Below are 15,125 nucleotides of genomic sequence, written 5' to 3' on the forward strand. Positions count from 1 at the left end.
TGCGTCAATATTTATTTCATGAATTGCTTAACTAATGTCTTTTTTTAAAGTGCAAATAGGTCAATGATTATGACATTTTATTTCAGTTGTGAGTCTCCCAATCATTTCATTAATTATCACCAATTTATACATATTAGCTATATTTTTCTATATCCCCAAGTCATTGATAATATTTACAATTTTGTGCTTGCTGTACTAAATGACAATCCATTATTTAAATTTTCTAATTTTTCTTAAAGGTTGTATGGCATTCTATTTGTTACAATTATAAACAGGATTTGTGTTTATTATTATGGTTGTAGTTTGGATTTATTTTTTTGTACTGCACCGCACTACATCATACTGAGAGGTCATAATAATATTTGGGTGACCTTACCTAATGTTGTGGTAGCTTGTGAGTCAATCATCCTCAGGGGATTCTCTTGCAGTGCTTTTCCTTAGAGGCAGGGGGCGCTGTGTGCCAGTGCTCTGCTGCTGCTGCTGCTGCTGTTGCTGCTGCTGCTGCAGTGGGCACAGCTCAAATCTCAGCACTGTGCTCAAGGACATTTTGAGAAAGCGTGTCAATGTAAGAAGTTGCTTTCATGATTAGTGCTTAAAGTCAAAGTGAAAGTTTATTGCTTATTACCCGTCACGTGCATATTGTATGTTTGATCAGGTGTTAAAGGCATCTGCTCAAATTCAAGCTCGCAACCCATATGGTGTCCACCTCCATAAAGTCCAATTAGACTTTCACTTTTTAATTACAGTATTCACATGGTTGGCATTTTGTCTTGCAGCGTGGGCTTGTGTAAGTCATTAGTCACTGTCAGGTCATGAGTGCAAAAAGTGAGTGAAAGGAGAGACAGTGGGAAATTGGAGGGGTGTGAGACACTTTAAGGAGTCTCATAAGGGGGCGCTGTAGTTTTTAGAGCACTTATTTAAGACTACATTCAATTCGAGACTCAAATGTGTAATGATGATTTCTGGCCCACAATGATCACATTTATTAAGAGTTAAATTGGCAAACAGTAAATGTCAATACTAATACAAATGTGCATGTGAGGTGCCGATATTATTCTTGTCCACTTGGGGACGTCCCCACGTTCCATACTGTAGTATCTGTGACTTTGAAGGTGTATGGCTTTAAAAGGCATCCGATGCCTGGTGAGTGACGTGTACCTCAGCGAATGAATGTATTGACAATGTTATTATTACAATACGAGGTATCAAGACAGAGACTAATAGTTATTCATGTCATCATTTTTTGCCCTACTTTAGACACATTGGCCTTCTTAGTTCTGTTATCAGTTAACATCAGTCGGGTTCTCGCTTGGAAATCCAAAAACTCTTTGCACATGTTTGAAATGAAAATGAATTCTAATTTGTTGACTGTGTTACAGTCACAAGTAATGAATCATATCAGTAAAAATTAGCCGGGTTCTTGCTGTGACATACAAAAAGAACAAGCTGAAGATTGGTTGAAGCTTACAAACAAATATGAATTCATACCTTCAGATCGTAATTGTGATGGGCAAGCCTGGCTCAGATTAGAAAGGTTGTTCTTCAAAAATAACCAGGATTCTTGTGATACCAAAGAGAAATTCCATCTTACATGGTCTTTTCTATTTAGAATTCTGTTTTATACGGTACCGTCTGGTTCTCTTCAAAGACAAACATCTGGGTTCAATGGCTAAGGTAGAGTTAGGGGATCTGTCTGCTTCTGTGGATGATGTCATTTCTTCATAGGCGAGTGATGTAGTTTCACTCCTCAGCTTGGTACTTGATTATGTCTACACACACACTCACACACCCGTTCCTGGGAGATCATTTGTTTGCTTTCATTTAGAGGATCTGGCCGACACAGATGCCCGCCTTGGCGTGCGCACAGTACGTCCGACGTCGACTTGGCCAGTACCGTTGGAAAGTTTGGAGAAAAAAAGATTAAGGGAGTAAAGCAGTACTAAGTGGAGTAACTATAAAACAAGACAACACAAACAAGACTAATGCAAGATAATTATTTGGATTATTATTCAGTGCCCATGAGGATTCTTTTCTTCCAATGTGACCAAGCAAAATGGAAGCAGCAGAGAATGTTGTGATGAATAATAAATACATTACTATTACTGGCGTGGAGCCAAAAAAGGCTATCCCACAATTTCCTTCCCCCCCCCCCCCACAAATTTATATTACTGGTCACTGGTCAGTTCCCATACAAGGGTGTTGCCCAATATAAAGTGCAGATTTAAAAAAAAATATATTGTAGCTTGGTGACATTTTTTCAAACGATACCAGTACGAGTACCAATTCTCAACCAATACTACTACAACATATGATGCATAACATTTCTACCAATGACATACCATTTTGAAGAATGACTTTTTATTCCTGATATAAAGCAAAAGGCAGTTTGCAATCAAATAAACCAAATTATCAGCAGTGACAACTATATGGGAATGACTGCATAATCGTGAGTACAACTGTGCAAAGTATCTTCTCTTGTCGTCTTGAAGTGACAGCGTCCGATGAAACGGACCTCGATGAGACAAGTGATGCCAAAGCAACACACACACACACACACACACACACACACACACACACACACACACACACACACACACACACACACACACACACACACACACACACACACACACACACACACACACACACACACACACACACACACACTCCATGTCAGCCCACCCTCCCCGGCGCCAGTGCGACGCTGCGTGCCACCTCTTCCATTTTGTCGTCAGAACAGCTCCCGGCCTACCGCCCCCGCGCGCACACCTCCTCTCCTCTTTCTCCGCATCTGAGAGGAGCATCCTCTTCTCTCTCCTCCTCATCCTCATCCTCTCGCCCGTCGCGCTCTCTTCCTCTCCCCGCCTCTCTCTGGTTGTCCTCAGAATGAGGTTAGCAGCTCCGTTACCGGCGCTAGATCAACACAGAAACGGCGGAGTTACCGCAGTGGCGGACTGTGGTTGTACCACCGCGCGCCATTCCCGCGCCGTCCTTCACGCTCTGTCCTCTGGGAACTAACCTCCTCCTCCTCTGTCCCTCCGTCTCTCCAGTAGTGATGCAGAGGACCACCATGTAGAAGCGGCCGCCGTATCGCAGAAATGGGAAGCCATGCATGGAGCGGGTCTGGACTGCAGCCGTGGTGAGCCTGAGCCCCCGCACCCCCCAAGCCTCGCGACCTTCTCAGGACCTGACCACAGGGGCCGTCCGACGCTCACCTGGATGCTCCCCAGTCTGTGCTTCGTCGCCCCTCTCCCTCCAACCTCCTCTTCCCTCTTCTTCTTCTGCTGAAACAGATGCTCCAATAATTGGATTTTGCCCTCCTTTTTAATATCTCCACAAGTGGCACTCTCGCTTATTTATTTTTCTCTACTTGAATCCCACTTTGGAGACTGATCCCATCGCTATTAGCAATAACTGACCGGCTGGCATCATGGGAGACATGTCCAATAGCGACTTCTACGCCAAGAACCAAAGAAATGAGGGCGCCAACCACGCGGCGGGCTTCGGCTGCTCGCTCATGGAGCTGCGCTCGCTCATGGAGCTTCGCGGCACCGAGGCGGTGGTCAAGCTTCAGGAAGACTACGGGGGAGTTGAGGGACTGTGCAAACGACTGCAAACCTCACCCACGGAAGGTGAGTCCCCCATCACCACACTCACACACTCGCCTGTGCTTGTGCATGCCGATTAACTGGTCCTGATGTATCCATGACACTGTATCATATTGAGATGGAGTCTTGGAGGAAGTGCTTGTAGGTCTCTTTTAAAATGTAGCTCTTCAGCCAGGTTACCTGTTAGGTATGCATAGGACTGTCATGTGTCACTCCCACCTGCCACCCTCCATCCCAGTCAGACGTATCCTTCTCAACTGGACTTAATGCTCTAATTACACTGCTCAATGGCAAATTTTAAGATAAGATGACTTTATGTAAACCTAAATGTATTTTTCCTGCTTTATCATGGCCTATTAGTGGGTAGTTTCGTGCCCTGGACACTTAAATTAGGATTAAAAAAAAAAGAAAAATACATTTTCAATTGGTCTTTATTAATGTAACCTATTTTGACACATTATGAAAAATATAGGCGATATTATTTGTCTCTGTCACTACACCATTTGTGTGTGAATGTTTGGTATTTGCAAATTTTTTATTAGCCTGGCTATTGGCCTGACACTGTGATGTGAATTTTCATGTACTGCTGGCGATGTTTTTTCTTGGATTTAAATATACAATGTGCGGAATCATTTTTGTTGTGTGATTAGGTTTATATTAGGCTCCGCCTTGGAAGTCATTAAGCAATTAATACATAGCATTGGTGTCGTCGTTTTAAGCAACAGATCTTTGTACACAAAATATGGTGTGACATAGACAGACTGTAAAACAATACTCACAGGCATATATTCTTCATCCTTTATTTTTAAAAAAAATGTTACTAATACTATTACTGCAGCTTACTCTTCTTCCTCTGTCGCCATATGTCTGTGCAATACTGCCCCAGGTGGCCAAGGTGCACACACCAGAAGGAACAGCACAATATCAATTGAATTAAAGCGGAAAATGTGCCCAAAAATGTTTGGTTCTTAATACTTTATTGGTTATTGCTTTATGTTTTTCTAAAGAATGAGGCCAGAACAGATTACTAATGGCATTTCAAATAATGTCAATGGGAAAAACTTGTGTTCGGGGTGTTTTTAGTTAGGAGTGTCATTGCTGAAACAATTAAGACTCGTATCTCAAGGCACCACTGATTAAATAGCAATTATTTTTTTTCGCTTTATCTGGGTGGGCTTGTTCCCCGTAAATAGTTGATTAATGACATGACACTAATGTGCCAGCTTTAATATTAGTACACACATTTGTAGAATGTTGCTGTGTGTATGGTTCCAGCCCTCATTCTTCATCATATATTTACTGTATTAATTATCACTCTGGCTTGGCACTCCTGGAGTCATTTAAGCACACATCTGCATTTTTAAAATGCTCCTCTCAACAGTGCCTTCCTCTAAAGTCAGCCTTCAAGGCACCTGGTTGTTGCAGGATGGTCTTAATAAACAAGATTACCCACAGAGTTGCATAACAAGTGCGCTGAATGACTCAGACAGGATTCGCGGTGCAATGCGATGCCCGCAGTGTGGAGAGCGATATTTGAAAAAAACAAAACTATTTTGCAAAGTGCGATAAAATTATTTTAAGTGACACATAATTACTCACCAGCGTCCATTTTATTAGCGTTCTAAACAGCGGCGGAGAATTAACTGCCTGTGGACCCGCACCAAATCAAAGACCCAACCAAGTCATAAACACCTTGAAATAAATACAAGGAGGAATTTTGTAAATATTAATGAGGTTTTACATATCTGTCAGATCACTTGTCTTAAATCTTGGTGTACGAACACCACTGTAGATAGTGTTTTCCATTCAATTGTTTTACATTTATATTTATTCTTGTAATTATTTTTACTATTGTGTTTGCATAGGTCACAAAGCTAATATAACTTACAAATTCAAGTTACGTCCCCGTCATAAAAACCGTCATAAACCCCCATATATCCATATATCAAATAAACCTTATTTGAAGCAATTATGTGTTTTGTGCTCTTTCTGAATTGCCACAAAATGGCTGCCAAATAGGTCATCTCAATCATGCATTTCAAACCAATTGAGAGGCAAGCTTCGCGCATCAGGGAGGAGGAGCTAAATTTCGCCGGGGTTATTTGTGGAAGTTAAAAGAGTTTTTGATGCATGTCCATGCTCTTTTTTTTTTTTTTTTTTTACATCGTTTAGAGCAACACAATTGTTTCAATTGCTCAAAATATCTGATGAACTGCAAGACTTTGTATAGACTTGTGAGATTAATTAGCTGTAGAGGACCGCGTTATTTCTTTTGTGCCGCGTTGTCCTCAGATAACGACTGTGTTCCACAACACACTTAAAGTCTTGGATTTGTGTTTGTGGCTCTGTTCTCTCAGTGAGAATCATTAATTGATAGAATGCATTATTCCGCTGTCATTTGCATTAGCGATCCCAGGTGATGCGTGTTTACGCCGTATCGGTCCGTTCTGTGTGGCTGAGTCGCAGAACACATGTTACGGGAGAAATACGATCACGCTAATTAGCTGCGAGGGTATTGCTTTGCGTGCGCATAGAGGCCCTCGAGGACGGTTGACCTCTTGCAGCCCCTGCTGCCTCGACTGGCCCTTTCACATGATACCCACGGATAGGTAGAATCCATTATGCAGCATGTATGCATAAGGGTCGCTCCAATTGAAATTCCAGTTTCACTTGAGTTCTTCAGCGACTGGTTATTTATTAATCTGCTTTCTCGCAGTAGTATTTTTTTTTTAATCTCATAAGCGTGGCGGTTAGCTACATATAGGAATTATTCATTCCAGCAAACATTTGGGAAGAAAAGGGAGGGATCTTCCAGTAAAGCAAAACTCAGTATTCCCATCATAACCTAATTAAATTATTTATTGTCAGACAAATGAGGCATTAATCATTTTAGATATAAATGACACTTTTTTTATTTTGACTTGGTGCCTTTTTTAACCTGCCACATTATATATGGCTCTGTAGAACTAAGCGTAAGTATATATTTAATCAACAAGCACTCGCGGGGAAAAACAATTCCATCGTTAGGCTCCTAATTGTTGTTGTAGTTTTTTTTTTACAGCAAAAAGGCTAATTACAATCAAATTAATCTTTTGATTGTGATATAAATTAAGGTTAATCACATTTAAAGAGAATCCTGTCGCATCACGCACCGCACTTGGTCTTGCAGGTTTGAAAATGCTCCCACAGCTTTTCCACAATTCCAATTCGAGAGTTAGTGTTTATTTAATGTTAATATTTGATCAACATGACCTTCATTAAAAGAACATTTTACAGGTGAACCTTTTACTAAAACTTTCTGAAAACAGGCTCCTCTTTTGATGCTCATTTACAAACTAAAAGTATTTTCTTCAAGTTTCCCCCCCAATATTTTTTTCTATATTTGAATCCATCGCATGTATTGATCGTATGTGGTTGACATGCCAATGCGGAGGCGGGAAGCGTTTGCCCACAACATGCGTAGTCGTATAGGTGAATACAAGGTGAAGAAGCTAGTGTTTCCCTCAGGCAAACAGCAGGTGAATAACTCATGCTGAGGCCAGATGGGATGTCAGTGAATCTACAGCTCGTTTTCACAGATACTCCGACAGGATGCTTCACATGCTATAGACGCGACTCTCGGTTACTCACGGAACAGGAAAGGCCGCTTACCGCGTTTGCTGACACTACATATTCAGTTCTCGGAGGCCGCATCGCCTCGGTCTATTAGGTTGAATCTTTGATGAAGTGAGAATAAGACTATTACTTACTTATTTCTAGTTAGACTTATTTTATCTCAAATGTCATTTTAGCACTCGGGAGTAGACGAAGCCCTCATTGTTAGCAGTGTCTCGCTCCAACTCGTGAATGTTAAACAAAATGGCTAAATCCCCAAAACGAAACGAAAGGCAGTCCTTGACGAGTGGATTGTAAGGACTATCTTGACTGGAAATGAGCAAGGGACTCTTTGCTCATTTTGTGTGTGTGTTCGAGGTTCTGTTTGTCCTAGTGAATGTTCCCGGCAGGGCCATTCTGACCTGTAGCCTCCGCTAACCTTTCTGGGCTCTCACCTGCCTTAAGACATCCTCATTACAGGTCCAGTCTCCGGGCAGAGAAGGTTGCGCCACCCGCACGTAGCTTAAAAAAAAAAAAGAAAAAAAAAAGGAAAAAGATTAAATTGTATTTTTTCACGGATTTTTACAGACATTTCCGCACATGCCTTATTGACTTTTTTGTTTGTGGCATTTCGTAACGTCATGTTTGGCTGCCAGATTACAAGTTGACGCTTGTCTAGTTAATAAAGACTTACAAATATGAATCAACTACTCACAACTATTTTCCATGTCACCATGATACAGTAAAGCAACATTGATGGTATAAGTGAGACGTCTGAAAACAGCAGGAGTTAAAATCCAGTGTGCTAGAAAATGAAGACAATATTTTTTTCTGATATTAATCTAGACACTATAAACTTCTCATTACACCTTCCACCTGCCCTTTCTCCTCTGCTCCCCTTTTATTTTTATCTGTCTTTTTTGCACCTCTGCTCTCATTTCTATTTCCATTTGCTGGTCGGTCGCCTGTCCCAGCGGGCCGCTGCACAGCGTAGTCTAAATATACCTGCTCTACATCTGTAACCTTTATCATTTCTCCTTCCTTTACTCGCTGGTTAACAAGGCTAGAAAAGTAGCACGTCCTTTTAAAGGTTAAATCCGTTTTTTGTAACGGTGATGAGGCAGCAATGCGGGGGGGACACATGTTGGATGGAAGCCAATTGTGTTTGGTGCAAACCCCAGAGGGTCATGACCTTGAGTTTTTCTTCCCGGTGGCTGGCTGCATCATCCTTTCTTCCTGGGAGAAGGCTTTGGTGAAAATAGTCCACTTGCGTTTCTTATCGCCATATGATCGATATGCCTCTGCACACCCTGACACTATTGATCGTGAATCGATTATGTGGCAATTTCTATCTATGTTTTTTTTCTACAATATGTCATCTGAGGGTAGGCTATTGGCAAAATCTCACCAAATTGCTCACAAGGTTTTTGTATGAATGTGACCGAAGAATGTGACCGAAGATCTTTGCATCTATCAGTGTCAGAATGTTCTAAATTTGGATCCGTTCGTCCTTTTTAAGGTCAGCGTGACATGTTATTGCACTGATCACCTCCGGACGTCTATTTTGCTTCTGCACGTCCCATTTCCTCATGGGAAGCTGAAGATTATCATAGCTGACTTTGTGGACAAAATGTTTGACTTAGTGGTCCAAATTTTACAAATGTCAGATGGCTGTGTCAGGTGGCCAAAAATGAGTGGACCACCAGGACGTGTGTGGCGAACATGATTGTAAATGTAACGACTATTCGCTTGGAGCAACACACATGAGACAAGCGAGAGACAAACATCGCCGCTTTTATTTATTGTGTTCCCGCTATTTGGGAGCCAGATCACCCACCATTTCTTCAAATCAAACCCCCAGAGTCTGATGGGTGCTAATTTCCAAACCTCGCCTTCTCTCTTCCCTGATGATCATACTAATCACACCCCCTCCCTCCAAATCCGTTCCTGATGAAGTCTATTTAATCTCCGTCCCACAAGGGATGTCTTGTATGGAACAAGGACAGTGTCTCCTGTTCCTGTAGCCATTCAGAAGGTTACACTGTAGGTAAGAAAGAGTGGTAATAAATTTGGAGACAGACAAAATGGAGAACAATGGATCCCAAAGGATAGATAGGAAATGATACGCAGCCAATATGTTTAGTGAGAGAGAGAGAGCATAAGGTAGTCCAACACAGGTGTGACTCAATAGAGGGCAGACAGTTGATGCAAGAGATTTTTTTCTCTCTATAGAGAAACATTTACATTCCGCTATAAAAACAGATACAATATAGCTTCATGTGGGTTAATGTTTGAAATAATAGTTTAAATCAGCATGCTAATATTTTATAAAAGTTTATCAAGACTGTGTACAAAGACGATGGTTGAATTCATTTTGTAGCAACTTGACAAGGGGCCGCCATTTTGTGGGATTTTTTTGGGGGGAATAATGGGCTCCAAATTTCAAGGCAACAAACTGAAACAAAATGTTCAAGGAAATATTAGACAAAGCTGTACAGACACAAAAAAATGACGGGTCTAAATTGAATCATAAGCGACTATCAATTTGAATGATTAAATTATGATGCCATCCTCATCTTGTGCTACTTCCGCCACTATTCCATCGGACATTTCCATTCAGTTCATGTCCCGAAGAATACTCCTCTTGGAAGATGGCGGTGTGACATGCGAGTTGACAGACGTTATGATGCTTTTAGCTGCAAATGCACAGTCCCTCCCCGGCTATAACCGGGTCGTTTCTCTCGCCGTCAGCGCTTTTCCTGGGATGACCTATCGCTTTCTTTGCCGAACACTCAAGTCGGGTGGTAGCAGGACTCTCTCCATTTCAACACATGTTTTTAAGATGCAAAAACCTGGGAGCAAATCCAGCTCTGCTTTGCTTAATAAGGACATATAATTCTCTCATCTTGAGCCAGAAACCTTCCCCATGTTTATACATAGCAAAGGGGTGGGCATTGCTTTGAGGCAGTGAAAGCATCAGACTGCCATGGCTGTCAAGCAACATGACTGCCCCCCACCCAAAAAAAAAAAAAAATTGCAAAGATGCTAAAATAGCCGTGGCTTTATCAGAACTGCCGGATTTGTGAAATCAGTTAATCACTGTTAAACTACTACTTCCTTTTTCACTCAATACAGCACTGGCATGGAAAACAGCATTTGTCCTCATTAGGCTTGCGGATAAAATGCAGCCTACCCCTTAAATAACTTTTGGGCATTAGGTGGAAGACACTCTTGACTGCTCTCGAGGGTTCACTGTAACACCGAAAGATCAGAGCTTGAGCAAATGTCTTACCAGTGATGAATGTCTTACCTTGAAGAGTTTAACATGGCTCCAATTCCTCTTCTGACAGAAAAGACAAAATGAGTGTGAAATACTTACCTGTGTTATTTCAGGACTATTGACATCTATGCGACAGATTTGTAATTGTTTTTGGAAAGGACTTCAAGTATATTTCAATAAGCTACCATTTTCTTTATGACTTTCCTGCTGATAGGCGGCTCGGTGGGGCACTGGGTAGCACGTCCGCCTCACAGTTAGGAGGGTGCGGGTTCGATTCCACCTCCGGCCCTCCCTGTGTGGAGTTTGCATGTTCTCCCCGGGCCCGCGTGGGTTTTCTCCGGGCACTCCGGTTTCCTCCCACATCCCAAAAACATGCTTGGTAGGCCGATTGAAGACTCTAAATTGTCCCTAGGTATGAATGCGAGTGCGGATGGTTGTTCGTCTCTGTGTGCCCTGCGATTGGCTGGCAACCAGTTCAGGGTGTCCCCCGCCTACTGCCCGATGACGGCTGGGATAGGCTCCAGCACGCCCGCGACCCCCGTGGGGACTAAGCGGTTCAGAAAATGGATGGATGGATGGACTTTCCTGCTTATGTGCCTAATACTTTAATACTTTAAATAAAACAAGACAAAAAATACTTTTACAAATATTGCTTTTTTTTTTCCATCAAAATACTTCAATAGCAAGAATTGTACAACCCACACACTATTTTTTTTCTTTGTTGCTCTTGTACTGGACTAATGATGAGTTTGGCTTTTGGTCACCATGACGACTCCCAGTGTGTAAGGAAAGACAATGAAAGAATTGTCACTATTAATATATACAAAAAAAAAATGCCAGCAGGTTGATACAATTTTAATAGCTGATTAAGTTATCCTTTTTGCTGAACTGTTATGATTATTTCATGACTTTCTCTGCTACTTTGGATATAAGGACTGTCCCCCCCCTATTGTGTTGCGGGTGTATCTGATCCTGAGACTGAAACCAGAGATCTAGATAGGAGATACAAGAAGGTCACACACCCTTACTCCCGCTTTGTCAAGCGTACTCTCACTTTCCATTCCTCCCGAGGATTGTTGATTTATATACTGCGTGCAATTTCATTGCTTATTTTGTGTGTGTGCGTTGGACGCGATTGGAAAAGTCACAAATCAAATGTATGCGGCATCAGTATCGCCCCCACATATTTGTGATTCTCTATTCTCAAATTTCTATAGTAGACAACACACTGCAATATTGTCTCGTAATAGTATTCGCTATTTTAGATCATAGGCCTCAATTTGTAGAAATTTGATGAATCCAAACTCCCCATGAATCCTTATGTATGAATTTTGAAAGTGCTTTTGATTTTTGTTTCATAGTTGTTTTTCTTGCATAATGTTACACAATCCCATTTTCCTGTATTTCAAAACCGAACAAAAAAAATCTCAAAAATCATTGTCATGGTAACAAAAGAGTACATTCAAGTTTGAGTGTGTGTATTATGGGTTAGAAGATGGCTAATTTGATGTATGACTTCTCCATTTGTTCTTCTCACACACTTTGTTTCGTCTTTACAAAATTGCTCCTAACCTCGATGCCCAGATACATTGTGAAGTGAGATTAGTGTGCTTGTGTGTGTGTGTGTGTGTGTGTGTGTGTGTGTGTGTGTGAATGTGAAAGAGGGAGCTGTGAGCTGTGTTCTCTCACTCCACTCCGTTATCACTCGCATGAGTCAGACTCATAGAGCACAGTGCCTGACAGCTAAACTCACCCACTTGTACAGCTGCCCACACGCACGCACGCACGCACGCACGCACGCACACACACACACACACACGCGTTCTATTTTCTTCATTTGATCTGGCTTGTTGCAAAGCCGTTTAAAAGTGCTCTGAACACTGCATTGTTCTCCTGGGCTATTAAAAATGCGGCCTGCTGGGTTGTTTTTATTTTCCGTAAAACCACAACTTCCAAATTTTGCTGCTGATAGTCATGTAAAGAAAAAGATCATAAATTGATCATTATATGGTAACCGGCAAAAGCGAAAATTTGCTAACTTACCCTAATAAATAAAAAACTAAAAGTTGCTATTTTACCGTAAAAAAAAAAGGAAAAACATTTTCACATTTATTTCCTGAACAAAAAAAATGGTACAGTCCTCAGCCGTGCGCCCTATAGAGTGACATTCATCTGTTTGTTGTTTTTTTCCCTATTTGTTTGCCTGCACGGTCACGTAGGCCTGTGAGATGTGACTGCTCAATAGTGTGTGTGTGCACAGCTCTGTGTAAGCTTTCATGTGAAGTGTTGCTACTCAAGTCATGACACATATCTTGGATCTGGCCTCATGCTGTGCACAACACGCCATCCATCCATCCGTCCATCCATACATTTCAATCGTCGTTTTTGCATTTCCATGTGGCTGGACCTGCTGTTGTGTTGGGTGTGGTCCGCTTCCTTCCTTCCTTGATTCATTTTATTCATTTATGCTGGTAGTGGACAGCCTGGCGTGTCTGTATGTGTCTTTTTTTCTGACTGGGGAACCGACATACTCATCCCACTGTTGTCTTACAGCCAACTAATAATATAATAATAATTTAGTACGCTCGAGTTAAATTGCATTCAAACAAATAAAAAGATAACTTAGCAGAGGAAACCAATGTCAGATTTACAGATTATGCTAATTTCATGATTTCATTTTTTTGGGGGGCTCAGGTGACAAAGCAGGTTGCTCAGTCACCAAAAGATCAGTAGTTCAACTTTGACCTCTGACTATTGAAGTGTCCCAGCCAAATGTGTTTCAATGCTGTATATCCTCCCGGATACATTTTAGTGAGGTATTCAAGGACACGGTGACACATTTCTCCATCTCGTAACGGCAGTGTGATAATTAGCCACCTTTTAGCCGCGCGCTCGTTGATGGCTTTATTATTCAGCCTCCTCTCTCGGTCGCCGTGTGCTCTCTCTCTCTCTCTCTCTCTCACACACTTTCTCCCTCTGAGTCACACTTGAAGCCTCGCTGCCATTTCTGCTTTTTATTCCCAGCTCGCTTTTCAAAAAGCGACTGAGAATGCGCCACGGACATATTGATTCACTCTACTTTTCTCACATCAATACGTTGATGATCATCACGCCGGCCTGTTGCCATGGCGACTCGAAGGGGGGAAACATGCAAGATCGAATATACAGCCGATACATATCATGAGAATTAACTTGAATATAAACTATAACCTCTTTGCTTCTCTGCAAGGACATTTAAAGGTCACCGCGTCTTTATATCCGCCGGTCGTCGTTTTCTTTTTTCTACACGCGTGCTCCTGGACACGCCAACAAGGATCTACCGCACACATTTAATTTACGAGATTCAGAGTTGGTTGAGGGTACTTCCACACGAGTGGGACGCGTAGTGTTTCCATAGAGATCTATTTTCAGCCCCTGTTAAAATATGCCATTATGTTTCTACTTGGACATAAAAAAAAAATCCTCATGCAGAGAGTGAGTGAGCAAACGAGGCAAGTTTTTTTTCTTCTTCTTGGTTTTCATGTCCCCGTCTCGTGTGTTTGGAAGCAGGATGTTAGGTAGGCAGGCGCCGTTTGTCACAGCAGATTTGAATCAGAGCCGGCAACATTTGACAGATCAGCAAATTAGCAGCCATGAACTGTTAGAGGAAGAAAAGACAACCGCCGTACTCCGCCTTTAAACAGCTCTATTTTTTTCTTACAAGCAAACATTAAAGATGATTATAATCCACAATTGGAAACCAAAAGTCTTAATAAAAAGTCTCTAACCTCCTTCAGTCAAAATCCACATATGATAAAAACTTCCCAGACTTTTTAAATAAAATGATATATTCTCATCACAACTCATCAAAATGAAATACAGTTTTTTTTCATGAAAAGTATGACTTTTTAATATTAGCCAATAAAAACATGAGTAAAATTTTAATCTGAAAGTTTTCTTTTAAATATGAATGACATGAGGCTCCCTCAAAAAACTATTTGTCACATTTCTATTTCATCTTTCTTCAATTTCATAATATTGAGTATCAAGCTACAAATAAAGAATACATTTGCACCAAAATGTGTGTCTACTTCCCAGGTGTGATAGCAAAGTGATGAAACAGGCGCTTCTATGTTTGACTCAGTAGGAGCTGGCTAATTGCTTATGGCACAGTGTTGCGTAAGGTCCAGCATCAATAGACGTGCACGTGTTATGTCTGTCGTGCGGCACCCTTGCGGAAAACAATGAAAGGTGTTAAATTTTGCTTCATACTTTCTATTGGGGAGGGAAAACTAACATCACCCAATTGACAAATACAAAAGAATATCTTCTTTACATAAATTGTTGCATTAGTTGAGCTCACATACATCTAGAACGTACATGTGTGTGTGTGTGTTTTGGTTCCCAGGCTTCGCAACATGACACACAATTCACCTTTAATCACATCACAGGTGCTTCTGACTCACCCGTGCATCAGCTCACTATTTCTATCCACTCCTCAATGTCCACTTGATGAGCAATTAGGTGGGCTGACAGTATTTATCTCACCCAACTAAATCTGCTGCGAAATGCTTCACTTGTGTAACAGATGATCTTCCTAGAAGTTTGCACTGCACTTTGCAAAAGTAAAAACAAATAAGAATAATGATCAAGCGGCTTTGGAA

General features: G+C 41.4%; 1 protein-coding gene across 5 annotated transcripts in view; it reads left to right on the plus strand.

Annotated features, from left to right (window-relative positions):
• The first annotated feature begins 3,430 nt into the window (after window positions 1-3,430).
• The window catches only part of atp2b2 (ATPase plasma membrane Ca2+ transporting 2), a 42,984-nt gene continuing 31,289 nt past the window's right edge, over window positions 3,431-15,125 (plus strand). For 3 of the 5 annotated variants that reach the window (XM_085923514.1, XM_085923517.1, XM_085923516.1), the window contains exon 1: window positions 3,431-3,632. In XM_085923514.1, the coding sequence (XP_085779640.1) occupies window positions 3,431-3,632 (202 nt within the window). The remainder of the gene's footprint in view (window positions 3,633-15,125) is intronic. The other 2 variants (XM_085923518.1, XM_085923519.1) reach the window with 1 other exon arrangement.

The sequence above is a fragment of the Syngnathus leptorhynchus genome, chromosome 11, assembly GCF_054491065.1.
Source record: "Syngnathus leptorhynchus isolate UIUO chromosome 11, UIUO_Slep, whole genome shotgun sequence".
NCBI lineage: Eukaryota > Metazoa > Chordata > Actinopteri > Syngnathiformes > Syngnathidae > Syngnathus > Syngnathus leptorhynchus.